We start from the raw sequence: 27,636 nt of genomic DNA on the forward strand, positions 1-27,636 counted from the left end.
ATCCTAGAAGGAATCTGTGTCTGTATTCACTTCTGCAGCAGGCTAAGTGAGTGGGGTGCTTCCTTTACATCTCTAGATGTGAGAAATTAGAACAACTCTGTTTGCTGCAACATAATTGGATTGCAGCAGTTGGCGTAATAATGTTAACCTTCTAATTATGCAATCAGACTGTATCACAGGCAAATGTCTGCCGAGCAAAGCCTTGCCAACTTCCTGAGTCATCTCACGTGTCCCACTCAGACTCCTTTGTAATTTTGCCAACTCTTAAAGCAAACACTTATTTTGGTTACAAATCTTTCCATCAGTTCCAGAGTCCTCTGACAATACTCTGCTTGATTACAACCTAAAGGGATGTCAACACCCCTAGATGTTATACAAGACAGTACCAGAACAAAAGCTTCTTTATTCCTATGAGCACACCTAACCAGTGTGAGGTGCATTGTTCCTGAGGAGGGTACAACTTGACTGAACAGCATCAAAAGAAATTTGATTTCCCGCCACTCTGAAAAAGACTCAAAAATGAACCTCAGAAGAACCAGACATCTTTAGAAATGCAAGTAAAATTGATATGGCAAATGCAAGGACGCCATTTGAGAGAGTGAACCAACTGTGTTCACTTTATTAGTCTCTATAACCTTGGTAACCATTTAGGTCTCTTTCCATATCTAATTAGAATTTAAGTGCCAGTCATTGACATTTCACTAATGTCTGGTGTTCCCTGAGCAGAAAGAACCCTGAAGTAATAGAATGTTAAGACCATACCTTCCTAGAACAGCAAAAATGTAACTATTAAAAAAAAATAGGCAAATATTGCAAAAGATGGTAAACATATAACTTATGAACCAGTTTAACTCCAGTATTTGTTTGCAGGAAACATCCAATCTCAACTCAGCAATTAAATGTGATGCTTTGCTTTATATTTAATAACTAATTAAAAGAACCCATTTTAAGCACTATAAACAAAAGAGGGAACCCTTTTTTAAAGCAGATTGAGGGACACATTGTCATATTCTATTAATATATTCACATATTCTGTTATTCTACCCAGAAGTTATGAAACTGGAAGCAATTTTGCTTTAAGACAACAGTCAGCAAATTCTAATTTAAACAATCTCCCATTGTTTTAGGCTCTTTCCACACACAAGTTGTTGGGAAGGGAGATACAATTCTCAAACATGCAGGTGCAAGTTTTAGGTTTTCTTCATTATTTTAATACCAGCAAAATGCACTGGAACAAGGAACACGGGGAACCATTTGTGAACAGGGGTTTTGGCATCTAGCAATTAATGCATTTAGAATGGTGAATTATAATAAAGCCTTTAGACTTTCTCATAGGAATAGTGAATAAATACAGGTAATGTGCAGTTTTATGACAAACTTCAAAAGAAGTCCTAATGAGTCCACAGTTAACATGAACTAAACTCCTTAGGCTGGGATAACATTATGAAAAGACATTTTTTCCTGCCACTGTATAATAAATAAAAAAAAAGCTTGCAGTGAATAGTTGTCTGTCACCTCTGTCAAATCTTTTATCATGTGAAAGATAACACCTAGAAGTAAAAAACTTGTACTGCAGCAAAACACAAATAACATGGACCAAAAATCTTTCAGAAAGACAGACCGGACTCATTTGTTTCAAAATTTATTCAATTAAAAAAACACTTCCATTAGAAAATTAGAGAACTTTCATTTTGAAGGTAAAAGAGGGTCTTCAACTGAACACTTGTTGATTATCTTAAATAAAGGAATGCTGGGGAAGGACTATTCATTAGGGACTGTAGTGACAGGACAGGGGGTAACGGGTTAAAACTTAAACAGGGGAAGTTTAGATTAGATATAAGGAAGAAATTCTTTCCTGTAAGGGTGGTGAGGCACTGGAATGGGTTGCCCAGGGAGGTTGTGAATGCTCCATCCCTGGCAGTGTTCAAGGCCAGGTTGGACGAAGCCCTGGGTGAGATGATTTAGTGTAAGGTGTCCCTGCCCATGGCAGGGGGGTTGGAACTAGATGATCTTAAGGTCCTTTCCAACCCTAACTATTCTGTGATTCTATGATTCTAAGCATTTTTAACTGGTTGGTTGGGGTTTTCCCCCACACACACATTTGGGGCAGCCATAGCTTCTCTGGGCAGCCTGTGCCAGTGTCTCTTATGGAGTAACTATCATTAATGCAGCAACAAGTATCCAAACTTAAACTTTTGTTCTAGCGTGGGGTTCTCATAGTGACAAAAGAGCTTCAAGGGCTAATCTAGCAATCTGCTATAAAGCTTATTTCCTCTCCTGTAATTGACAAGACAGCATTTATGACCTTTCTTTAAGGAACCACAAAACCAGAGAAGAAACCTATAGGACACCTGAGCCATCTTCACAAAGATTAACTCTATGTGCTCTGGAATAAAAGCTTGCAGAATGTCCTCATCACTTGTTTGCCATCATGTGGTTATAGCCCCTTCATGACTTGCAGTAGTATGGCAAGACATAGGTCAGACAGATGTTCCTAATTAACTGCACTCCTTTGTCCTGCATTCAGCCCCTTATAGGAAATACATTCTGATTTTTAAGAACATTCTTACGTTACAAGAATGAATTTAAAAGAATTGAAGTTTTCATTTTTTCTAAGGTTACAGAAAAATTTCCACTAGCATCTTTCCAACAAGAAGAGATTGACTCTGCTTGAACAACTGAGTATTGGCACAAAACCCACGAGCAGTCTGAAGGCTTATTTTGTGCTGAGTAATGATGACAGTCAAGATTTCTTAAATTATGCTATTAGTAACCGTTAACACTTAACACTTTTGATAGAATACAGAAAGTAAAACAAGGGATACAGGCTGCTTATAAGCAAGACTAAGAGGTCAGAACAGTGATCTCTCACAAGCTCTTCTGCTGCTGGAGTCACCTACACATATTCCAGTGTCTGGACAGGTTCTCTTTGCCCTTCCTTTGCAGGCAACCCTTCAGCCTCTCATATCAAGTTATGATTTATTCAGGTCAGCTATCAAAGCTGCAGTAACAGATTTCCTCACATGGCTTTAAAGGTCAAAACCATGCCTCTTAAGCTCAGGTCACCCTTGCTGTTCTCATACTGTATACCAAGGTCAAGAAGCTTAGTTTCCTCTCATGAAAGGATGACAAAGAGTTAATCTCACAACTGACAGCAATACCAGATGTAGCACAAATAGCAAACAGTGGCAATTTAGCAAGTTTGGCATTCACTTCCTTTCCCACAGGTCATTTCTGCAGGTAAAGAAATACTTGATGAGAAGTTACCTTCTCGTGCCACATAACCAAGACCATTATGAGTTGAAACCAGTTGAAACTATTCTTGTTTAAAGAAAATATTCATCAACATTTTATGATTATATTTCCGCATTCTGACCCACGCAGTCTGTCATGCAATCTTCTTTTACCTATAGCACTTCAATCTGTTTGCCCTTGTTTATAAATTATAAACAAGCAGTGCATGTGCACTAAGTTATCCTTCTCTCTCAGACAAAATCAACTTGAATAATTAACTACCAAAATCCTACCTAGTTGCATCTGCAGCAGTAGCATCCTGGGCAAGTTCAACATTTTTCAACCTGACTACTTCATCATCTGAAGTTGAGCCAGAAACTGACACCACTTACTTTAGCTGTCAAAAAAGAACAATTTGCTCCATCTTCCCTATGAGCCTTTCTCTCTATATCTATTAGGGAAATAGGTCAGAGACAATTTCTAGATAGTTAAAGTTGGTTAAATGAGTTCCTGCTACCAAATATGCTTCCTAGGACTGCATGTTATAAGCAGCTGACACTGAAAAACGGCTCAGCTGGAAAGCCAGTCAACATCCAGAGTCAGGATCTGCAGTAAAAGCCGGTCATGTAAAGGCAAGAAAGCAACACTAAATACAACACAGAGGTTTTCAGCTGGGCAGAGCTGCTCACTCCACAATCACGGATTTCATGGGCAAAGTGAATAAATGTCCTAGCACCCAGCAAAGCACAAACCATGAAGACAAGGCCTTTAGGCCTTAAAGCCTCACGGAAAGTTGACAGGACTTATCCTGACACTATGACATAACACGAGACTGGATAGAATACTTCTTCTCCATTGTTCCACCATTTCAGGGGTTGCATAAGCAGCTGCAAGAACACAGCATGTGACAGAAAGTGACTGCCACCAACATGAGACAGGAAAGATGGTCCACAAGCTAGGTGCAAGCCGCTCAAGCAGACTGCAACCATATCTCCATCAACTCGTTCCAAAGTAGAAGTGCTGATGGTGCATACACATGCACAGGAATACACTACAGAAATAGACTGGTATTTAGATTACATTTTAAAGTGGACAGAGAAATGTAACAGAACTGCAAGACTACTACCATTCCCCCTCCATCCCAATAATACAACATGAAATTAAAATAAACTTCCTGTACAAAACCTTCTAAAACCTTAGATAGATCTGAAAAGACAAGACAACCAATCTTGACTGGGAAAAAACCCTACCTGGATGTTTCCAGAAGAACGGTTTGCTCTGTTCAGCAACATTACAAATACTTCGGAGAGTTTTCAATTACTTGTATTCTTAGGTTCTTCTATTCCTTTTGATCATGTTATAGCAAAGGCATTCCAGATCAATACACTGCCTACGAAGTCGAACTCAAAGCAAGGGGTTGTTTAGACATACCCTGTACTATTATTAATCTTCAGAAATGTTCTGATGTTCAGTTCATAAAGCAGAAATAATATAGGAATAGCAACATTAAAATTGAAAGAAATCACTCGGTCATTAAAGTTAATTGCTTCTCTATACTTTCTGGGGTTTTCTTTTGTACCTCCACTGACCATGGATGGCCCCGATTATTTCACATGATTAGAAACAATTTAATTTCATGAACACTTTACTTGCTAGTGATTAAATTTTAAGTCTTTTGTGGTTACCTTTCTACTTAGTTTTACAAAGGTTTTCAGGAGAATTATGTTCACCATTGCAAGTAACTATCTGACTAAGTGGAACAGAAATTCATGGCAGTTCATGACTGAGAAAAAGCAGAGATGAGACAGGAGAAACCCTGAAATAACCAAACTGGAGTTAAAGCCTTCATGAACTTCATGCCTACGAAGAACATCACATAAAGCTGCAGTTGTTAGCTAAGTTTCTGAGAAGTCCCACAATACTAAATAAAGTTTGACATTATAGAAAACTAGAAGTCTGCAAAGCCTTCCAGTGTCCTTAGTATTTCTGTAGAAAACTACTGAAGTTATGACTTACAAGTTAAAGTGTATATGTTTTTTCAGCAACAAACTGGAAATCTTCAAACCCTGTTTCAATACCAGAATGAAATTCTGATTCCTCTACTTCCCCCAAAATAGGTTGATGTTACTTTTTAAAATAATAAGAAATAAATTCTTTGACACAAAAGAAACAAAAAAGGGTTTGGATTAATCAGCTAGGATTAGCAAAAAACCTCAGTCAACAATGCAGTTAGAGATTTATTCAGAGTCTTCCAGATGTTTAAATGGCATTCATGCATTTTATTTTGGTTGTGGATCCATATACAACAGCAGCAGATGCATCCATAGAATCATAGAATAGTTAGGGTTGGAAAGGATCTTAAGATCATCTAGTTCCAACCCCCCTACCATGGGCAGGGACACCTCACACTAAACCATATCACCCAAGGCTTTGTCCAACCTGGTCTTGAACACTGCCAGGGATGGAGCATTCACAACCTCCCTGGGCAACCCATTCCAGTGCCTCACCACCCTTACAGGAAAGAATTTCTTCCTTATATCTAATCTAAACTTCCCCTGTTTAAGTTTTAACCCGTTACCCCTTGTCCTATCACTACAATCTCTAATGAAGAGTCCCTCCCCAGCATCCCTATAGGCCCCCTTCAGATACTGGAAGGCTGCTATGAGGTCTCCATGCAGCCTTCTCCTCTCCAGGCTGAACAGCCCCAACTTCCTCAGCCTGTCTTCATACGGGAGGTGCTCCAGTCCCCGATCATCCTCGTGGCCCTTCTCTGGACTTGTTCCAACAGTTCCATGTCCTTTTTATGTTGAGGACACTAGAACTGCACACAATACTCCAAGTGAGGTCTCATGAGAGCAGAGTAAAAGGGCAGGATCACCTCCTTTGACCTGCTGGTCCTGCTTTCAGAATCCACACCAAAGTTTTAAAGCTGTAATTACTCATATTCTCTTAGTAGATGATTTCCGAATTCACCAGAAGACTGGTTCTTTACTAACACCATGATCTTTACACAGTTATCAGGATTTGCATTTTCTTGTAGAAAATATTCTCTGCTACTTATCTTTACTGTCCGTTTCGTGGACTTGACCTCCTCAATTCTGCTTTTGAAGACAAGATCATAATTCCATTCATAACACAAGTGCATCAGCACTATTTGGCAATATTGCTTCACAGCTGCAGAAAACTGTTAGGAGAAATTGTTTTATGCAACTGCCAGAAAAACATCTTTTGGAAGGATACAGACCCAGCTGTTTTAGGCGTTGCACATAGCCCAGCCAATAGCATAAATAATGCCATGAAAAACAACGAGGTGATTTACAGTTTCTTGAACTAAGGATCAGCACATCCAGAAGGTCTGAGCCTCAAGAACACTTCAGAGAAGTAGAAGATCCAGAGAAAATCCCTGGGAGGCTAAAACTTTTGAAAGAGAACATATTTCAAAACTGGGCTGAGCAAAGGGAAATGCTATTAGAGAAAGTCAATAAGATGCCATGTCAATCACAACATACAGCGCTTCCTTCAGTGTCAGGATAAACAAAAATATTTATTTATTTTATAAATAAAATACTTGAGAGTATTTTATTTACTTATCCAGATTCAGTCACATGACTTAGAGCATCAGTCACAGCAGACCTTATGTCTGCAGGATGTGAAAAGAGGCAAGCAAACAGAAGCAGACCACAGTGCCCAGGGCACAGAAAGCTTCATCAGTTAGGTAAGCCTTGTTTCCTAGAGCAAGAACCAAACCCTAAACACCTTTCATTGGCTTCTCTGTGTCATATTTACTCACCAAAAATCAGACTGCTATGACTAGACCAATTAGAAAAACTTAAAATTCACAGCAGTATTATCTTACTCACACACACACTGCAAGCTTAGGGTGCAGCATTACACTAATCACAGTCTTTGCCCTCTCGTTTCTGTCCTACTTTTACAAAACCTTAAAGCCCATGCTTATTTGTTCTTCATACTGTAGGTATTTGTGCAGCAAGGATGATGGGTTACAGATAGCTGTCTTTTGACATAAGCTGGAACACCCCTTGAGGCCACTTCCATGCTGAGAGTCTCCATTTCCCATAACCTCTCCTTGCCATCCCATCCAAGGAACTCACAGAACCTCAGGCAAAGAGAAATCCTTGAAGCACCTATGGAGAAAAGTAGCAATAAATACAACCATGGAAACATGCATAAAAATATAGAAACCATGTACAGGCAATAGGACTCTGCTTTGCCACAGCTCATACATTTCCTATTCTACTTAAACCATTCCAATTCAAGTACAAGTCATCTGGGCTAACTACAGAGCATAAACTGATGGCTTGGCTTCGCAAGCAAAGATTTGGGAAGGGCTTTAACCATGCTTACTACAAGCACGATGACCATGGGCATGTGGGATATGCAAATCTGGTTGGAAAAAAAGGGGTGCTTAGGCAGTCAGGAAGTGTCCAACCAGGACTGTCATCTCCTGAGCAATCTCGAGCTACCCATGCGCTGGTCCGTCTGCATGCAAGGATCTGCAGCTTCCCATGCACCTTGTCACCTGCCGCTTCGACCCTCGCCCGTCCATACACACAAGTGAGAGTGAGAGTGAGCCCTTCCAGCCTGCACAGTGGATTTTTTAGGCGAGGCGCAGCTCGCACAGAACTGTCCCCACCCTTTACACCTGAGGTTTAACTGCCACGGCCTAGCTAGCTAGAGAGGTGAGAGCAAAGTCCTCAGGTCATAGGTTCTGTAAGAGTGTCCTCTTTGATGGAAGACCTTACAAGGCTAGGCGAGCTCCACCTGCCCGGGTTTGAAGAGAGGAGTTCTCCTTCTCCTATGAGGAAGGCCTGTCTTCGCTAACAAAGATTCAGGAAGGGTTTAACCCACACATTCTGAACAAGACTGTCAGCTCCTGGGTCAATCTCGAGTGACCGATGACGCAACAGCACAACATCGAGCGTCTAGGCGGGATTCTGACTTAGAGGCGTTCAGTCAAAAGCCCGCAGATGGTAGCCTCGTGCCAGTGGCTCCTCAGCCAAGTGCACGCATCAGGGGTCTGAACCTGTGGTTCCTCTCGTACTGAGCAGGATTGCTATTGCAACAACACATCATCAGTAGGGTAAAACTAACCTGTCTCATGATGGTCTAACATACAGTGTAAAAAGCAAATTCTTTGTCTTCCTATTATGAAATCGTTCTCCCATTACCACATAACTTCCTCAAGAAACTAGAAACTCCGTTTCTCTTTTCTACTGCTTTTAGTATCTTTCCACCCTTCATACCTTGTATTTACACCTTAGCACATCTTCCACAACGGCAACACTGACATTCTGGTACTGTTTTACAAAAGTACTTGAACCACTGGCATAAAACTGAGGAGCATTTCTGATACAGAAGCTTCCTGTCCTAAATCACAACAAACTTCTTTGTTGACATTAAACTATCCCTTCAGAAACTGCAAGTTCTGCTTGAATGAGCACTGCAAGTAATCCCCCCTGTTAGATGAGATGATATAGTACAGGGAACACAGTACGTCTAGATCATTTCAGGGCAGGATGCAAATGAACATATTTTTTTTCACTTTGACATGAAGCAAACAACAGCTGGGGTTTAAATTTTAGCATCAAGTTCACAAAGACATTAAAAGCTTAACAGTATTAACACCGATTTTCAGTTTATAAATGAAAGAGTTATTTATTCACTAAGTTACTAACAGATTTCAACAATTTAGGGAGAGGTGAACCTAATATCTTGTGCTTTACTTTTACTGCTAAAGCTTCTGTTCCTCAAAACACAACTGCAACTGCCCCTGCTCCCACCCCTTCTCTAATAACTGTTATGCTGCAGGAAATGGTTTATTGACCGTTGTTTGTTAAGCAAAAGTACATCTAAAATACACAGATTCATACTGGGGGAGTAGCTGAATAATTACAGAGGGATTTTGATTACCGCAGACATTTACTTTTATTAAAAACATTATTCAAATTTGAACGCGGGCTGAACATTTCACACTGCTTTCAGTCAACAGCAATGTTCTCACCTCCCAGGGGGCTGCAAGCTAAGCTGTAGCTTCATGGCACAGTGTGTAGCAGAAAAATCTAAGCACAGAATTATCCCATTTATCAGCCTAATTACACCTCAGAAGCTGTTGCATTAACATCAGTATCTGCATCAAACTCCAGGTGTCACCACCAATTCTCAGGCATTGAGCAATGTCAGCATATGAAAGACACAACCATTCAGGCAGAAATCAGTAGGATATTACTTTTTCACCCCTTTCAAGATCCTGTCTGGATGTTTCATTACAACTTAGAACTTTAATAGTTATTTGAGCTGTGACTACATTTAACTCAATAGAAAAGTTTGGAAATACAGTAACCTCTTACCAGAACCCAGCAAATCAGTTACAGTCATCTAAAAAACCGACCATTTGGTATTATCCAACTAGTTAAACCACTGCAAATCTTGATTGTAATTATAATATCACAAGCTACTTTAAAATTACCTTAGCTTTTAAGTCCATTTAGTCTTACCTATAGAAAGCTAAATTCAAAAGCAACTGCTGACTGCAGAATAATTTTCTACGTGGAACAAAGAAATATTATTAAGCTGATGTTAAAATATGCAGGCTAGAAGAATAGATCCCCTCTAAGTCATAACAGAGCCACAGACACCTTTAGCATCTCCTCTAACCTCATGCTATAGAAAATGCATGTTAAATAGCAAAGAAGAATCTTCAGAGAGAAGAATCAATGATTTCAGCTGTAACTTTAGGTAAAAGCAGTCTGGTCAGACTTAAATCAAAAGACAAAGCAACTTGGGGGACACAGTATCTCCTTGCAGCAGAAAGAAGGCATCGCATGAAAAAAAAGATTCATTTTCAATTTGATTATACTCAAATGAGTATATCATATTCAAATGAAAATTGTTTTCAAACTTGAAAACTGCCAGGATGGGGAAAAACTTCTAAAATATTTAAAATATGAATTGACTTAATTTTATTCTTACATTAACTAAACTAAAGCTTTGTCTTATTTTCGTTTTGAGGCCTCTTCTCAAATAAGCAGCACTCCCTGCTGTTGCACTCCTGACTACATTATTCTCCTTTATATTTTATGAGAAATAAATATATAGAATTAAATGACTCACACATAATCTTTGATGCCCTTTGATGCAATAGTACCCACCAAGCTTCATTCCACAAATGGGCACAAAAAGAGATATAAAAAGGATGGAGATATTATCCTGGTTCTTATTTTTGTACATCAGTGCAAACAAATTCTATTTAATGTTTTATCTGTCAGCTCCTCCTGATAAAGCAACACAGTACTTCCATATGAGCAGTAGTTCCTGACACCCACTGCTTTTTCAACATTAATATTTCATAATATTTAAAAACAAAAACAAAACAAGAACAAAGCAGTAAAATAAGCGGCAAAGCAAAGAGTCATTCCGGGCCTGATTTTCTATTCATGGTGTGTAGTTTAACAAATAATGTCACTGTGTTTGATTTTATTATAATACCATGTGACCTGCAGAAGCTCAGGAGACCAGCTAAGAAGAGACATGAGCATTATTCCATTAGTGAGGAAAATCAATAACAGTAGTTACACGCTTTATGCAGTCTTTTGTAAAACGTCTAGTTTTCTAAAGCCTTAGTTCATATTGGATTTTAAAGGAGAAAAATGTGAAATAAACCAAAAATCCTTGGCTCTCCCTAGCCAAAAAAGTGAAGGAAATTTGTGTTTCATTCAGAATCAAGGCCAAGAGTCTTGCTGTTATGCATAAATACATAAAATTCAAATGTAAATAGCATCTGCTTTACAATACAGGTTGCAGCTAGGGGTTGGTGGGTGGGGTTTTTCCTCCCTTTCAAACAATTCTTATCTATAAATTCATACTTATTAGGAATAACATCCATATTTTACACATTCTAGAAATGCTAAACTCTGAAAACCTGCACAAATGGAAAGCAGAGATAATAAGAGTCAAGTGTTCTGCCTGGGGAGAAGGCAGGTCACAAAATTAGCCCACAAGCTTCTCTCCCGTTTCTGTTTTCTGAGGCTCCTTCACTTCTTTTGATAGAGGAGAAACTTAACCATAAATCGGGGTGATAGGAGAACTAGCAAAATCCTAAGAATAAAACTACTTTTAAAGCTCTGAAAAACAATTTCTGGGTAATCACTGCTTGGAAAATGGCACATTTGTACTTCAGTAATGACTAGATGCCCCAGTCACCAACTGGCACCCTACTGTGAGAGATAAAGGTCAGCATATTTTAATAATGTTGTAAGGATATAACATAGAGAACTAAAAGAATGTTAGCTTGATGCATACTGCAAAGGTAACTCACAAACCAATAAGTAGCAGCATTTTTCAACATATTTTTTTTAATTACTTTTTTAAATGCATACTAAAATTGCAATTCAGTTTAAGGAATAAAGTGCAACTATTAATATCAGAGCATACACAATAAATAACACATTTCTCAGATGGTGTGGAATATTATTAGGATAATTAAATTCCCATCTGCTTCTTTCAAAGAAACTGGAAAGCAGAAAGACATATAAGGTTGGAGAAAAAGCCACTGTGCCAAATGCATCACTACCATGGGTTGGGAAATCACTTGTACATAGCACTGCTCTCCTGCGTTCTCTGATTATTACTCTTCCATACCCAGTTCTGTTCATAAACAGAGAGCACATAGCTTGCTTCATTATCCACCAGTTGCTACGACACTCTATAAGAAAGCTGACAGAGGTTTTTTTCTTCATTGATCAAAGACCAAGAGCATTCACAGTCCTGCAACAGGGAAGCTGCACACTCCAGAAGCTGTCATTAACGGACCATTTGGAGAATAATCCAGGATGCTGCTCAAATACTTTCACAAAAGCAGCAAACACACCTTTCAGCCCCAGCTTTGCCACAGTCTGCGAAGACGAACTGGCTCTGGAGATCACTGCCGGAAGGCTGCAACCAGTACTATTAACCACCCGAATGCCTGTGTACAGAGCTGGCATGCTCTACAGTTCGGTAGCGGATGCAAGTTACATATACCCTCTTCTTGAGGTCATTAAATAAATCAACTTTATCATCAAATCACAGACTGCTTGTATTCAGAATATGCAAGATATGTACATACATAGAAATAATAAGAAATACATATCCACAATATTTTTACACTTTTCAAGAAGTCAACTTAAAATGGCAAACACTTCCATGAGCTGCTATTTCAAATGTATTTAAAAAGAGCTAACAGTGTGAAAAATCCTTTCTCAAGGTAGAGTTTTTCCCAAAGATTTCACAAATACATTTGAATTCTCATCAGCAATACACACACCTTTAGTAAGCCTAAGCTTTGAACTGAGTAATTTCCCTCAGTTGCTGGTGCAACATTTTTTGAGAGGTTTGTGAGTTATAACACGAAAAACAGCACAGAAATGCATGAAGTGAATTTTGTCCTGTTATCAGCTGCATTCTCAGAAGGGGGAGCACCGTGCTGAGAAACGACCTTGTCTGTCAAACAGCATGTTAAGCTCACAGCATTAAACATTGTCTTTTTTTTGTCTTTTAATTATACAGTTTTCCTTCTGCAAAAGCTATTTTCAGAAATCCCACTTATTTTTAATATCCTTGCCAACTGCTGGTATTAATTAACGTTGTTCAGCTGAAATCAGAAGTTCACTGGGTTGAGTGATGAACGATAACAATGATCTTCTGTGCAAAATATTTTACTGCTGCATGTCACTGAACTTCTGAGTCAAGGATTTTATCCCTGACTGAAAGAACTACATAGGCTAAACAGCCTTTTCCAGAAGTACAGGACAAATCTGAGCCCAGGACAGGCGCAGAGCTGTACTTTCTAGCACACTGTCGCAGCCTCAAGCAATATTCACCTCAAAGACTTCTTAAACCAGGGACAGTATCATCACGCACATTACAGTGTATTTGCTAAAGGGTGGTAAAGGATAATGAAATAAATACACTTTCCACTAGCAAGAATGTTACTGTGCCACAGAAGAAATTTGGTCAACAGAGATTTTATGAACAGATTTACAATCTTGCATCATGTAGAGGTAAAATTTGTAAATAAATCAACTCCTTTGTTCTTTTCTTATTTTCTCAAATTTTAAACCTCAAGTTTTACTCTCTAAATCTCAGGAAGCCATGAAATGTGCAAACACTCCCATGACACTTGCCTAACTTACAGAGAAGGTATATATAAACCAGCCCCAGGAGACTTCAGCCCACCTCCCCTGACTTTTCATGTGAACAATTCACAAAGAGGCTGCAATGTTCTCTTGATGTGCACAAGGAAGGTTATTTTTAAAAACTGAAGACAAAAGCCGACTTCACGATTTGACAGGGAAGAGAAACATTAACTAGAGAAAGAGGAATTAAGTCAATTATAAGTTTTAATTAGCTTTCCAAGCTCTTCAGTAAATGTTGGTACTCATAAATAGCAATCAATACTGCATTCTAGTGATCTGTTACACAAATAAAGCACTTCAGAAGTATTATCACAAATAAAAGTTAATACCCTAAAAACTGGGGGGAAAAAATAAAGTGTATTTGCCCTTACTGTAAAGGAGAGAAAAAAGAAGAACAGAGAACTTGACTGGAATTTGATCTAGTTCTACAAAGGTACACATTTACATTCAGGAATAATTTCCACCATCTGAAAGAGAAAATTTTGATACCTAGATGCTTTTGAAACATCAATATGTGGTGCTTGGTAAACATACTATATGCAGCAATTCATTGGCAACATCAAGTTGACACTAAGATACTGCAGTCAGGAGCTGATGAGAACTTATCAGAAAAATACTGCCCAGTTTAGGAAGTTCTTACTAAATTTCACATTGAGATTTGTGATCTGAGATTTAATTTTTAATAGCAAACATGAAACCAGCCAAACTGTGACAAGCCAGCCAGGAAGAACTTTGATTTTCTGAAACTGCCAAGTCCTTCAGTTCAAAGTTACAGAGCCTTTGGAGACTTACAAGGTACTATGACATCTCTCAAGGTACAAAGAAGGAAGCAAGAGTAGAATATGATGCCCCACATGCTCCTATCCCCTTTCTCCCTGTACCTCAAGTACCAGCCCACTAACACCGCTGTCAAAATTCCTACTATGCATTTCCTTGCTTGCCTCCCCTCCCCATCATCTAATTTCTCCTACTGTACATGCAACAATAGCTAAGAGAGCTGCACATTACTCACACAGAAAGACTGCTGACAACTCCCTTTACGCAGATTAGAGCCAGTGTTCTCCAGGTCCCAGGCGACTCAACTCACTGTAGATTTGGCCTTCAATTTTCTCCTTTGTTCAACACAGTCATTATACTCATTGCAGCAGAAAAGTTAAAAGGCCAAAACTGTACTCTGGAATGATTGTAATTTATATCAGAGTAATTGCTCATGTGGAATATTAGTTAAATCTCCAATGTGGAGTCAGCCTAAAAGAACTGGGTCAGAAAAGATATGGAAAAAGATACCCAAGAACCATTTTTGAGGATTAGCTCAAAAGTCTCAAAAATCCTTTACAATAATGCTACAGTCAGCACTTCGCAGAAGGTATTTCAGAAGAGAACGAGGTAAATTTAAAGACAAACTAACATTAATTTTCTTTCTATGTCCCAATTTACCCCTCAGCTATTCTCAAGGTTTCGCTAAATCCACTAATCTGCCAATATTGCTAAGTCTTGCAGAGATATATTGGGTTTTATTTTAGCTTCCAACAAACAGAAGCTTGTGTATAATTAAATTTCTGAAACACACCTTATTGCCAGTCCTCATTTATTTTTAGGATTTGTGGCATCTATGAGAACCACTTCTTGAAATACAGTCAAGGCAATGTGCCCAAAAGGTTACAGAATTTCAATGTCTTCCCATCAACCTGAACTCTTTGGAGACTGAGCTCCTGAACACCAAGGCTCCCAGCCCCCAGCCCTTTTCTGGCTGTTACGATTCCTAGTGCTGGAAGCACTGAAACCTTAGGAACTTGACACATTGAACTGCTAGCACCAGCTTCTTGAAATACCAAACTTATTTAACTCCTCTGTTGATCTGTAACTGTATGTTCTCTGTTGTACAAAGTAAGATGTATTTGGAATGGCTACTGTGAAAGACTTCCTCATACTTACTCTGTACAGAAAGCATTTATAGTGTTCAGTTTCAAATATTTCCAAAGAAAGTTAAGCTACACTATGCATAGATTTCTCTCTTGTCTCGTGTTCAAAAGGAGAATTTAAGAAATTATATAGGCATTTTAAAATTTATCCCCTAGTAAATTCCACTATAATTTAACAAACATATACACTTTGAAACTCTCATGGTTTAATCCCAGCAGGCAACTAAGTACCACATAGCCACTTGGTCACTCCCCTAGCACCTTAGTGGGAGAAGAATCAGAAAAAAGTAAAACCCGTGGTTGAGATAAGAACAGTTTAATAATAGAAATAAAATATTACCATAATAATAATGAAATGGGAGGTAAAAAGGAAGAGAGAGAAATAAAACTAAAGAAACCCAAGTGATGTACAATACAATTGTGCACCACCCACTGACCGATGCCCAGCCCTACTCAAGCAATTAAAGTTTGCAAGCTACAAATAACTTTGAAGTGGCTATTATTTAGTTATTAGGACATTTTGAATCCTGTAAGAGTTTTTATTTTATATTCAAACCTACACACACTCATTTATAAAAGAGAGAATTCATATTGGGAAAAAAACATTTTTTCTTAGAAAACAGTCCCATATCCAACTAAAAGACTGATATTTTCTGAGGCCATGTTGTCTCCACCAAAAATACACTCTCTAGGCTATCTTTGCTCATCTTTACAAGTGGCTCTGATTTGTGGTTTGATTTGTGGATCTCTACATATTTGGAGATGGGACAGCTGAATGGTAACACAAGCCTACTGAAAATAGACTTGTGTTTCTGGATTATGTTTTGCAGTCATTGTAAATGGTCCACAGACCCCACAGCACCAAAGGCTACAGTTAAAGAAGGACTGCAAAGAGAAAAAGAAATCAGTTTCCCAAAATAATTTAAAGAGTGATATTTCAAGGCTTATTTCATTAAGGACAACCTGTCTCATCTTGTACCTTTTACTTCAGCAACAGGGTTAAATAACAACAATTTGATCTTTCCATTCTGTACCTCCACACTGTTTACCCTGTTTTCTAGGAAGAAAAAGATGGAAGCCAATTACAGTAACCAAACAATTATAGTTTCCATTTATGACACAAAATCTACAGTTTATGAGTCTACCTTAGCTAGATTTATATCCACTATCATCATGCAAACTTTCTAAAGCATTTTAGCATAAATCACACTGATTTCAATCTTTCAAGGTTTTATTTCTCAACATGAATTTAAAATTCTGTTAACTAAGTTCTTAAAAGTTCCTTTTTTTCTTCCGAAGACTGACAACAATGGCAAAGACCATCTGTTCTACTCTAGTTCAGGAATTTTTAAGTAGTGCTCAAAGGAAAAAGAGGAAAAATGCCCTTCAAACATCATTGCCACCCAATTTCTTCAGAAATACCTTAAATCCTCTCTTCATCAGGGACTGTAGCAATATGACACCGGGAAATGGGTTTAAACTTAAACAGGGGAAGTTCAAGTTAGATATAAGGAGGAAGTTCTTCCCTGTGAGGGTGGTGAGGCACTGGAATGGGCTGCCCAGGGAGGTTGTGAATGCTCCATCCCTGGCAGTGTTCAAGGCCAGGTTGGACAGAGCCTTGGGTGACATGGTCTAGTGTGAGGCATCCCTGCCCATGGCAGGGGGATGGAACTAGATGACCTTATGGTCCTTTCAAACCCCAACCATTCTATGATTCTACTACTGCCAATGCATTCTGGCATATATGAACCTCTGCTAGTAGCCTTTGTGAAACTAAGTCCAAAACACATTTTAGACACCAGCAATGTCTATCAGACAGAAAATCATGAGAGAGCACTCACAGATAATTTTAACTTTCACCAACCCATATTTTCCAAGCTCATAACCAAGAAATTCACCAAATTACTGCAATTTTGCAACCAGTATAGACAAGGTGAGTGATGTTTGCCAGCTACAGTCATTCAAACAATCAGGTTTAAGTATAAAAAAAAAAAAACACAAAGCTATGAGGGAAATGCTCATCACTCATTTGTGTTTGGTAAGCTCTTGGGATATACCTGCACTACCTTTCCATTTCTCCTTCATATTACAAGTAGGGCTAATTATCTTTTAAGGAATGAAATACGACATTTCCTTAGTCTCCTAATTTCAGAAGCTGTTTTTTTTTCTTGGGGGGTGGGGGGAGGGAATACTGTAAAAGTCAATAAAAATGTCACAAGTCATTAAATTCTTGTATGCTGATAATGGTCAGACATATATGCAGCACATATATAAATGCATACACACACATTAGTGTGATAGGAGAATCTACTGAAGTCAGAAATCAAAAAGAAATCAGCCTCAAAATAAGTAGAGTCCAATTTCTGACCTATTTTACTTACTCTAACCTGATAGCAAATGAGTGATGGCTGAATGCTGATCAGAAAACAGCAAAATCTTAATATTTACATTTGATGGCAATTTTCTTGAAATTAAATGAAGGTGTTCATTTTTATTGTCCTAAGGTACGTATAGGAAAGTAACAGTGAGGTAAGCAAAATGTCATTCTTAACAGTTGGTATTAGAAAAGCAGACAAGTACTATCCATATGTGGGATCCACACCTTCAAGTGATTAGTCTGATTTAAAACAGCAACAAAAAAACAGTTTGACAAAATAAGCACTATCAAAACCTTGGGAAACTGCAGCATTGTTTGTCTTTACTATACTCATAGTATTTAACTAATAACAGACAGGAATCATGGGTACTGGATAGAAGACAGTCAATAAGGAAACGAGGAAAACAGACTGCTTCTTCATTACAGGTATTTTTAAAGGCAACCTAGTGATGAATTACCATACTTAAATCTGTAGGAGGGCCAACCTTGTCCACACTTCACTTAATAGTTTTAAATTGAATGAAAAGCACTTTGAAAAGGAGAAAAAACAAACAAACAAACAAACAAACAAAAAAAAAAAGCTACAGAAAAAGAATTGTTCCATTAACACGATGAAAGCAGTTAGACCAGGAAGCCATAAAGTGAAAGGAATTAAATCAAACATTCCCCTTTTGGTTAAAGGCAACTATTAGCCAAAGAACATTAAAAGCTTTAAAAGAACTGCTTGCATTTATACTAAAACACACAAAGGATGAAACCCCAATTCCACTGATACACACTGCAAATCTGGCACTGATTTAACGAGGGTCAAGATTTCACATATGAAGACCAAACATCTAAATAACAGCATTAACTGCTAGGAAACTGCAATTCCATGCAGAACCATCCTTAAAATCCATACAGAAAGGAGTCACATTAAAATGAATTATAATTCAGCACATAAGCTTCTTAGACCCAATTCCAAAAACAAACACTTTAGATAATAGGCAAAATCCTCTTTCATAGCCCAGTCATGCTAAATGATACACTGGTCAACTTGCACTCTAGCTGAATGATCTTTAAGATACTCAGTCCCATAAGGGCGCCAAAAAAATAAACCATTTTATATGGTCTTTTTCATTGCTGTCAAGCTTGAGCCTCTCATAAGGACTCCAACTACACAAAAAAGCCAAAAGCAGGGTTATTTCATCACCACATAGCAGAACATAAAGGATTGTTACACAAATCCAAGCATTAAGCATTTTCTTAAAAGACAGATCTTAAGAGTCATGTACCTCCCACATTAAGCAGGACTGGGGGGGGGGGGATGAAGAGGAAAATCCCATTTAGATTCAATGTGTTTTAAATGCTGATTCTTTTTTTAATGTCAGTTACTTAGAATAACAGCTGTTAAATTAACTGCTGCAGAGATACAGATCTATATTATACATATCCATATTATAAATAACCATGTTTTTCTGACTAGAGCATTTATGCTGTTTTTATCGACAATTCACTTGTAGTTTTGATGCCATATCATAATACATAATGTTTTAACAACTAACTCTTTATAATGCACTCCCTTACTCAACAGACATAAGCAGTCATAGTATTCATTTTTATTGGAATACATACAACAAAAGAAGAAATCATTTAGAGCGACCTTTAAAGTACACTTGAGAAATCTACACTTAAAGACTTAAAATAATTAAATTGCCCTCATTAATCTGGTCCATATAGTAAAATTGCAGTTCATTAAAGAGAGCAAAACACTACAGCACTGCAAGCATCCTGTAGATGTCAGCTCAAAGCCCCACAGCAAACGTGCACAATTCTGTCCAACTGGGTATAGAGGTTAGCATGCTTAATTTTATATCAATCAGGGTATTTTAACACCAAACACTCTACAGTTACACAGCCATTCAGAGGAAGTCAGATTACGCAAAGAGAGTTCCAAAAGACATAACCAACATGGAAATGAAGGCTCAGTTTCTTGCAACAGTTGGGTTTACTCCGAAGAAGTAACTGCATCAAAGCCTACTCAGCAAGTGTTCTGGATTTCTAGAATTTGGGCACTCTCCATCCTTACATTGCAACCTCACGAGGTGTGGAAAGCAAAACGTATTGTGAAGTTTCCTTTCAGATTTGTATCATTGCTTATACCCCGCAGTTAAGTATGTCGGCACATATGTATCTATGCAAAATTAAATCTGTTTGAAGTAAATATAGAGTATACATATATGCATGCTTTTCTATACACATTTTCTGAGCACTACATAAATCCTACACCAGACGTCCTGTTATGCTGTTCTGCAAGAAGTAACTTGGCATAAAGGGAAGTGTATGATGCTGCAGAAAGCGCTTTATATATTACTTTGTAAAGTGGCAGACAAGTAAGCCTGCCTCTACACACAGTGCTTTAACAACTCTTTAAATCATGCCACAAGTGTCTCCTGCAAAATTCCTCCTATTTTTACAAACACTATTTCCAAATCATGACAATTCTTCTATTTTTGCATCATCACAACATACTCAGATAAAAGTCCAACAGGATGAAACCACAAACTTTACCTTCAGTCAGAACATATCTGGGGCTTTTTAATAATAAAAAAGCCTTTCTCAAGTTTGACATTAGGCTTCCTTTTTCCACTTCCAGTTCTTCTCCAACTGCCTCCTCTTTCTACACTTATTTGACTCACACTTTGTCAACAAGGTTCACATGTTCTGATTCTGAAGTTAAACAGACTCAAATTCTAGATTCCTGCTCACCCTCCTCTCTACCTCAGCTGCAGTTATCAAAGGCATCAAAGGAGTGTTTAATATGGGTTTGCCAGTGTGCTACTTCAAACCTGCATTGTGGAAGTATTAAATAAGCTTGGATGTTCCATAAAATTCATCATAAAACCCATACAAAACACCATAATTGGTGTTCAGTGGGTAAGCCAATCTTCTAAATCACAACGCCCTGCATTTACTGGGCTGTGAAGACCACAGAAATAGTCCTCCTACAGGAGAACAAGGGACAATTGAAGCTAGTATCCCTGTCTTCAACACTGGCAAACTGTAAGCATCCCCAAGAAGAGAAGGATACACATACAAGGATGCTCCTGGATAGCCTCCCAGCCTCCAGCAGTAGGTTGTGTAAGACCACGATTAACCTCAGTAATTGCAAGTGGGCATCTGCTCCACCATTAACTTCCATGAGCTGCAGGTGAATATCTGCTCCTCCATGAGCTGTGGGTGGATGTCTGCTCCACTATTAATCTCCACAGGCTGCAGTGAATATCTGCTCCACCATTAACCTCCACAGGCTGCAGGTGGATATCTACTCCACTATTAACCTCCACAGCTATCTGCTGCACCATGGACCTCCACAGGCTGCAGGGGAATCTCTACTCTGGCACCAGGAATGCCTTCTCCCTCCTTCCTTGCTGACCTTGGGGTCTGCAGGGATATTTCTCTCACACATTCTCACTCCTCTCTCTGGCTGCTCCACCTGTTCTTAAATATGTCATTCCAGAGGTGCTGGGACCATCCCTGACTGTCTCAGCCTTGGCCAGCAGTTGGTCTGTGTTGGAGCCAGCTGCCACTGGCTCCACTGGACATAAGGGAATTCTAGGAGTTTCTCACAGAGTCACCCCTGTAGCTCTCCCACTACCAAAACCTTGCCACACAAACCCAATAGAGCTGAAATAAAGTTGCCTGATGTTGGCATCAAAGATATGATTGATTCAAGCACCTATTGCCAGGTTATCATTCAGTTTGACTACTTCACACAGTTGTCAAACACGATCCCTTCAGAGGACAGAAGGGGTTCATTTAGAATACCGCATAAATGGGAATATCCCCAAGAGGGACAGCAGCAGCAGCTGCACTGAAAGAAGGCTTATAGTCTGCAGTCTAGATTACTTTTCCTCTGTTTAATAAATCTAAGATATTTGAGAGACTGAGAAGCTGCCATTTGAGCACAATTGCTGGGAAAGGCAGAAGTCAGTCAAAGATCCCTTTGTATGCATCCCTGCCTGTTATTTCTAGACTGCTCTTTCCTAAGGATACCAGAGGGAGAAAAAATGCTCTAAGAAGAGCTGTGCTTGGTTTATGGTTCTCTCCACAAACTGTAAATTTGAGCTAGGCCAAACCTCACTGCTGCTGGGGTTTAAAATTTGTCTTTTAAACTTAAACTTACAAAACATGAAGTAACATTAAACATGTTTTGACTATTAGGAGTTGATTATTTACCATACCTGCAGAAACAGACTTATAGACTACAGGGAACTACACTTGACACCAGCAATTAGCTTACTATAGAAACAATGCATTTTTGCTTTCGTTTTTCCATTACTTATTTCACACTAGGGAAGCACTCTACAGTAAATGAAGTGCTAGCTACACCACTCAGACACTCCATAGGAGCCAGGCAACTGATTTGCCACCTTCTAATGCAACCTTCTTGGACACAAAAGAAATGGAAACAAATCACTTTGAGGCAACTAAGTCAAAATGAGGACCAAAAGGAGGCCAGAATGTATGTACAAAGGGAGAAAAGGCAATGTATTCGAAGGCAGAATTAGATCTTTGAAGTTACTTTCCCAAAACTTTCCATGTCAATCAGACAGAAAATCTGATATGCAAGAAGTACATGAGAAAATTTACCCTCTAACATTTTCATAGAATCATAGAATTGTTAGGGTTGGAAAGGACCTTAAGATCATCTAGTTCCAACCCCCCTGCCATGGGCAGGGACACCTTACGCTAAATCATACCACCCAAGGCTTTGTCCAACCTAGTCTTGAACACTGCCAGGGATGGAGCATTCACAACCTCCCTGGGCAACCTCTTCCAGTCCCTCACCACCCTAACAAGGAAAGAATTTCCTTCTTATATCCAACCTAAACTTCCCCTTTAAGTTTTAACCCGTTACCCCTTCTCCTATCACTACAGTCTCTAATGAAGAGTCCCTCTCCAGCATCCCTACAGGCCCCCTTCAGGTACTGGAAGGCTGCTATGAGGTCTCCATGCAGCCTTCTCTTCTCCAGGCTGAAGAGCCCCAACCTTCTCAGCCTCTCTTCATACGGGAGGTGCTCCAGTCCCCTGATCATCCTCGTGGCCCTTCTCTGGACTTGTTCCAACAGTTCCATGTCCTTTTTATATTGAGGACACTGGAACTGCACACAATACTCCAGGTGAGGTCTCATGAGAGCAGAGTAGAGGGGCAGGATCACCTCCTTTGACCTGCTGGTCACGCTCCTTTTGATGCGGCCCAGAATACGGTTGGCTTTCTGGGCTGCAAGCACACACCGAAGCCGGCTCATGTTCATTTTCTCATCAACCAACACCCCCAAGTCCTTCTCCACAGCGCTGCTCTGAATCAATTCTTTGCCCAACCTGTAGCTGTGCCTGGGATTGCTCCGACCCAGGTGTAGGACCTTGCACTTGGCATGGTTAAACTTCATGAGGTTGGCATCAGCCCACCTCACAAGTGTGTCAAGGTCCCTCTGGATGGCATTCCTTCCCTCCAGGGTATCAACCGAACCACACAGCTTGATGTCATCGGCAAACTTGCTGAGGGCGCACTCAATCCCACTGTCCATGTCAGCGACGAAGATGTTAAACAAGACCGGTCCCAACACTGATCCCTGAGGGACACCACTCATTCCTGGTCTCCAGCCAGACATTGAGCCATTGACCACAACTCTCTGTGTGCAGCCATCCAGCTGGTTCTTTATCCACCGAGTGGTCCATCCATCAAATTGATGTCTCTCCAATTTAGAGACAAGGATGTCATGTGGGACAGTGTCGAACGCTTTACACAAGTCCAGGTAGATGACATCAACTGCTCTACCCCTGTCCATCAGTTCTGTAGCCCCATCATAGAACGCCACCAAATTGGTCAGGCAGGATTTCCCCTTAGTGAAGCCATGCTGGCTGTCACCAAGCACTTTGTTGATTTTCATGTGCCTTAGCATGCCACCCAGGAGAATCTGCTCCAAGATTTTGCCAGGCACAGAGGTGAGACTGACTGGTCTTCCAGTTAAATAATCAGAACAAGGTGACAGAGCCTCTGAGAGCTTCTAATCAGTTTTCACACACTTCTCTGAAGTTTTAATAGGAGGAAAAAGAAAACAAAGGCCAATTTCAAGTTGCAATTTGGCCATGAGAAGGTCTATCCAGATACAGATACTGCCTTAGAACTCAGATGACTGTCACTTCCAGGCAAAAAATAACTCTTTACTTTACAATGCTCTCGCACACCACTTCATGTCTGCTGACAAAGGGTGTACCTTCCAGGGTATTCTTTAAGTGGCACACACTTTCCTCAGAATTAAGCATTAAAAAGCTCTGAAGCACTTAGTTTTCCCAGCTTTTGTAGCCTTCCAAATAATACAATTCAAATTGGTAACAACACATTTATGGCTGGAAAATATTCTCTAGCACTGTAATGACAACTTACATATAGTTGTCAATCTTCTGTGCTGAAAGAATACTAAACCAGTTAGCAAATATTCCAACTTTTGCCTTTTAAGACCTCTGAATCATTTATTTACCTTGCACCCAGACTTTGTAATCAGACAAATCTTTTGTCCATGAGAGAGAAGAGTCAGTTTTCATTAATTACTTTTCCATAAAAAAATTTACAAAGGCATATTCCTGAACAGGAATATTCCTACCTCCATTTATTGATGAGAAAATGAAATATGAAGCCATTTATATGTCTTCTTCAGGGTTTCTTAGTGAGCTACATAAAGCACCACCAACAGAAATCAAGGTTGCTTCAACCCCCATCTTCTGACCTAAGCAGTGTGCTAAACATTATTTCCCATATATTTTGGATGAGGATGAAAAGAAGGTTCTTGTTTTTTTTATCTGTCTCCTTTGAACTGATACGGAAAAGTATTTTATTATTATTTACCATGAAAAAAAAAAAAAAATCACAAGAAACCGTAGTATTACATAGAAGAATTCAGACACTGGGATCTGTCTAGCATGTTCTCAGAGATTTTCCTTCCATTTCTTTCCCCCAGGCTTTCTTATACTCATGATATGCTGGCTGTGTCTCCTTGGGTTAGTTATTTTTCTGCTGCTGATAGTCATATCAGATGTATTCACATAATAGACATGCCAAGCGGGACTGAATGTTCCACTGGTTTAGAAATGTCCTGAATGACTAAGACTTCAAGTTTTGCCGATCTAATTAAAATAACTGAAATCAAATATTCTTAGTTATTCATATCATTGAGAAGCTTTCAGTTCTACTTAAAAAGTAAGATTAAAATTATATTTATGCTAATGATGAAGTTCAAATACAGTCAAACTTGAACTAATTGGGTCTCACAAGGAATTTGGGGATGACAACCTTTTTAGGGTGTCACCAAGTAATTTAATGGTATATACTAGAATAACATAATAAATAATTGAAGAGATCAGTCTTATGCATAGATTTGTGAAGAGACAGAAAGTAAAATGTTGCAGGTAGTATTTCTCCCTGCCTGCAGGGAGAAAAAAAGTTATCTTACCCTTCAGTATATTTTTTTTACATAACAGAAGACCCTAAGAGACTGTCCACACAATTTCCAGATATCATTAATGCAATTCCAATAATTCAGAAAGTGTCTCATTGACCTGAGCTGTCTGGAAATACTTTAAAGAAACCATTTATTCTGTCCCAAATGGTGATTTTATTGGAATCTATAATAAAGATCCCAGGGTCAACAACTTGCTTGAAAGCTAACAAAGCCAAAAATTGCATATGAATATTTAATACCCAGATTAAGTTCTGTAACTGACCACCTACTAAATATTCTGACATTACCTCTAATAGTTGGTTTTCTGTGAAAAACTTTAAAGAGCCTTGGGTTTTTTTTTTTCCATTTTATGGAGAATAAACAATTTTAGAGCCTGTAGATATTTTGTGTAATTAATCATTATTTTCTACTGAGTGAATGGTAAGAACCAGGACTGTTTCTGGAATCTTCCTCCCCATCCTCAAAACAGGTGGGAAAGGGGTAGGAGTGATTTTTGTTTTAAAACAAGGAGCAGCAGATCACAGAAAAGTAGGTAAGATTCAAAATCATTACTTTATATTGTCTTTGCTACTCACTACCACAGAATGCTTAAAAGCACCAGAGGAGCCTTGCACACACATCTCCAACCAGGAGGCACCCACCTTCAAGCTAGAAGTCAAGTTTATGGTTACAGTACCAGCTTCTCAGTTGTGTGAGGTACCTAAGAAATTCCTTTCAAATTAAAATTTGTGTCCTACAGAAATATACAGAGAAAGAGAAAGCGGCACCAGATGTTTAGTGAAATAAACCCTTTATTCTTGCCTTTACGGAGCAGTCCCCAGAAACAGTGGATATCAACTGCATGTAGTGCCAAGATACATTAGTTCATTTATTAATCCTACATTATAGCTTCTGATGATGATATCCAATTACATGAAGCAAGGTATGTAAAAGCACTTCTACCAATACAAACACCCTTAAAGCGTCTACCTTTAAATACTGGTAAACGACGGCTACTGTTATCCAAAAATGCTCTTTGCAGCCCTCCACTGGTCAAACACAGAGAGTCCCAACAAGAAAACAAGTATGAATTGCCTGGTGAACTACCTGCTACATTTAAGGACATGAACCTAAACCCTTTTCCGTAAAGAAAAGATCCATATGAAAGAGATAATTACCTTAAAATACATAAAGAAGCAAAATAACTCCCCTCCATCAAAACGTTCTATGTCATTTGTCAGATCACACAGTTAATCCCCCCAGAAAGCACGAAACCCCACCAGGACCTCAGGGTTAGTAACAAAAGTAACAATGAATTCCCTGTAGTTACTTCCTATAGTAACCATCGCGCAGGTTAACCTAGAGGCAACGTCTGCTGGGAACAAATCACTTTCCTCTTAATGTTCGGACTTGGACAGTTTGGTTTTTTTTTCTAAGAAAACAAATAAAAAGCAAACAAACGCTGAAGTTTTCCCGTCCCTCTCTTTCGCGGATGCAAATGTAAAATAAAAGATAAAGCCTCACATAAAAGTAAAAATAATACCAATGCTTTCCAATAATATAAACTGAGACAGATCTCAAAACTGAGTTTGAAAACTTGGGAGTAGGTAGTCAGACCTACCCTAAAACAATGCAAAGGGAAAACCACCGTGCAAAAGGCAGATGACCCCGACACCCGGCAAGCGGAGCTGCTCGGAACGGGAACGCGCTGTTGGGAGCCGGCGGGTGACCGGAGCCCCGCAACATCCCCGCGGAGCAGGCAGGAGCCTGCGGCAGCCCGCGCCGGGGCTCGGCCTCCCTCAAACTTGAGAGCCGCCATCAGCTCCCTTCAGCCCTCTTTGACCGAACACTGCTGAGCAGGAGACCCCCCGACCGACGCGCTATCCACACGGAGCCCCCCAGACCCCGCTCCCCGCCTGACCACAGTCTCCACCTCTATCACCACAGCCACCGCCCGAACAGTTGTGCACCGCCCTCCCCGGTGCCACCGCCCGCGGTACCTGCCTTTGGCTGCGAGCGGGCTACCCAGCCCCAGCAGCAGCGCCAGCAGCGGCGCCGCCGGCCCCCAGCAGCACCAGCGCAGCCGCATCCCCGCCGCGGCGCCGGCCCTCCGCGCGCAACACGGCTCCCGGCGGCAGCGGTGTGCGGGGCGAGGCGGGCGGGAGGAGGCTGCTGCTGCTACCGCCGCCGCCGCTGCCTCATTCGCCCTCACTGCCAGCACCGGGGCGGCTCCGGCCCCCGCCTTGGGACCGCGGCGACGTCACGGGGAGGGGAGACATCCATATTCATGAGCGGGGCAGGGGGCGCTACCGAGGGGGCAGTGCGGGCGGGCCCGTGAGGAGACTTGAGTGTGGTGAGCGGGAAACACGGGAAGGGCACGTGGGGACTGGCGGGCGGAGGGAGAGGAGGGTCGGAGGGGGAGAAAGCCA

The 27,636-nt window shown here is 39.9% G+C and overlaps 1 protein-coding gene across 2 annotated transcripts in view; it reads right to left on the reverse strand.

The window, feature by feature from the left end:
• Window positions 1–27,364, reverse strand: part of CLSTN2 (calsyntenin 2) — a 318,074-nt gene extending 290,710 nt beyond the window's left edge. The window contains exon 1 of one of the 2 annotated variants that reach the window (XM_057429065.1): window positions 27,208–27,364. Coding sequence is in view for 1 of the 2 variants with exons in the window: in XM_057429064.1 (XP_057285047.1) it covers window positions 20,895–20,907 (13 nt within the window). In the remaining variant the exon portion in view is untranslated. Of the gene's footprint in view, window positions 1–20,894; window positions 20,923–27,207 lie in introns of those variants that run through there. The other variant, XM_057429064.1, reaches the window with a different exon arrangement.
• Window positions 27,365–27,636: the final 272 nt, after the last annotated feature.

The sequence above is a fragment of the Pezoporus wallicus genome, unplaced genomic scaffold, assembly GCF_028554395.1.
Source record: "Pezoporus wallicus isolate ANWC-B61680 ecotype Strahan unplaced genomic scaffold, APGP_CSIRO_Pwel_v1 contig_593, whole genome shotgun sequence".
Lineage (NCBI taxonomy): Eukaryota > Metazoa > Chordata > Aves > Psittaciformes > Psittacidae > Pezoporus > Pezoporus wallicus.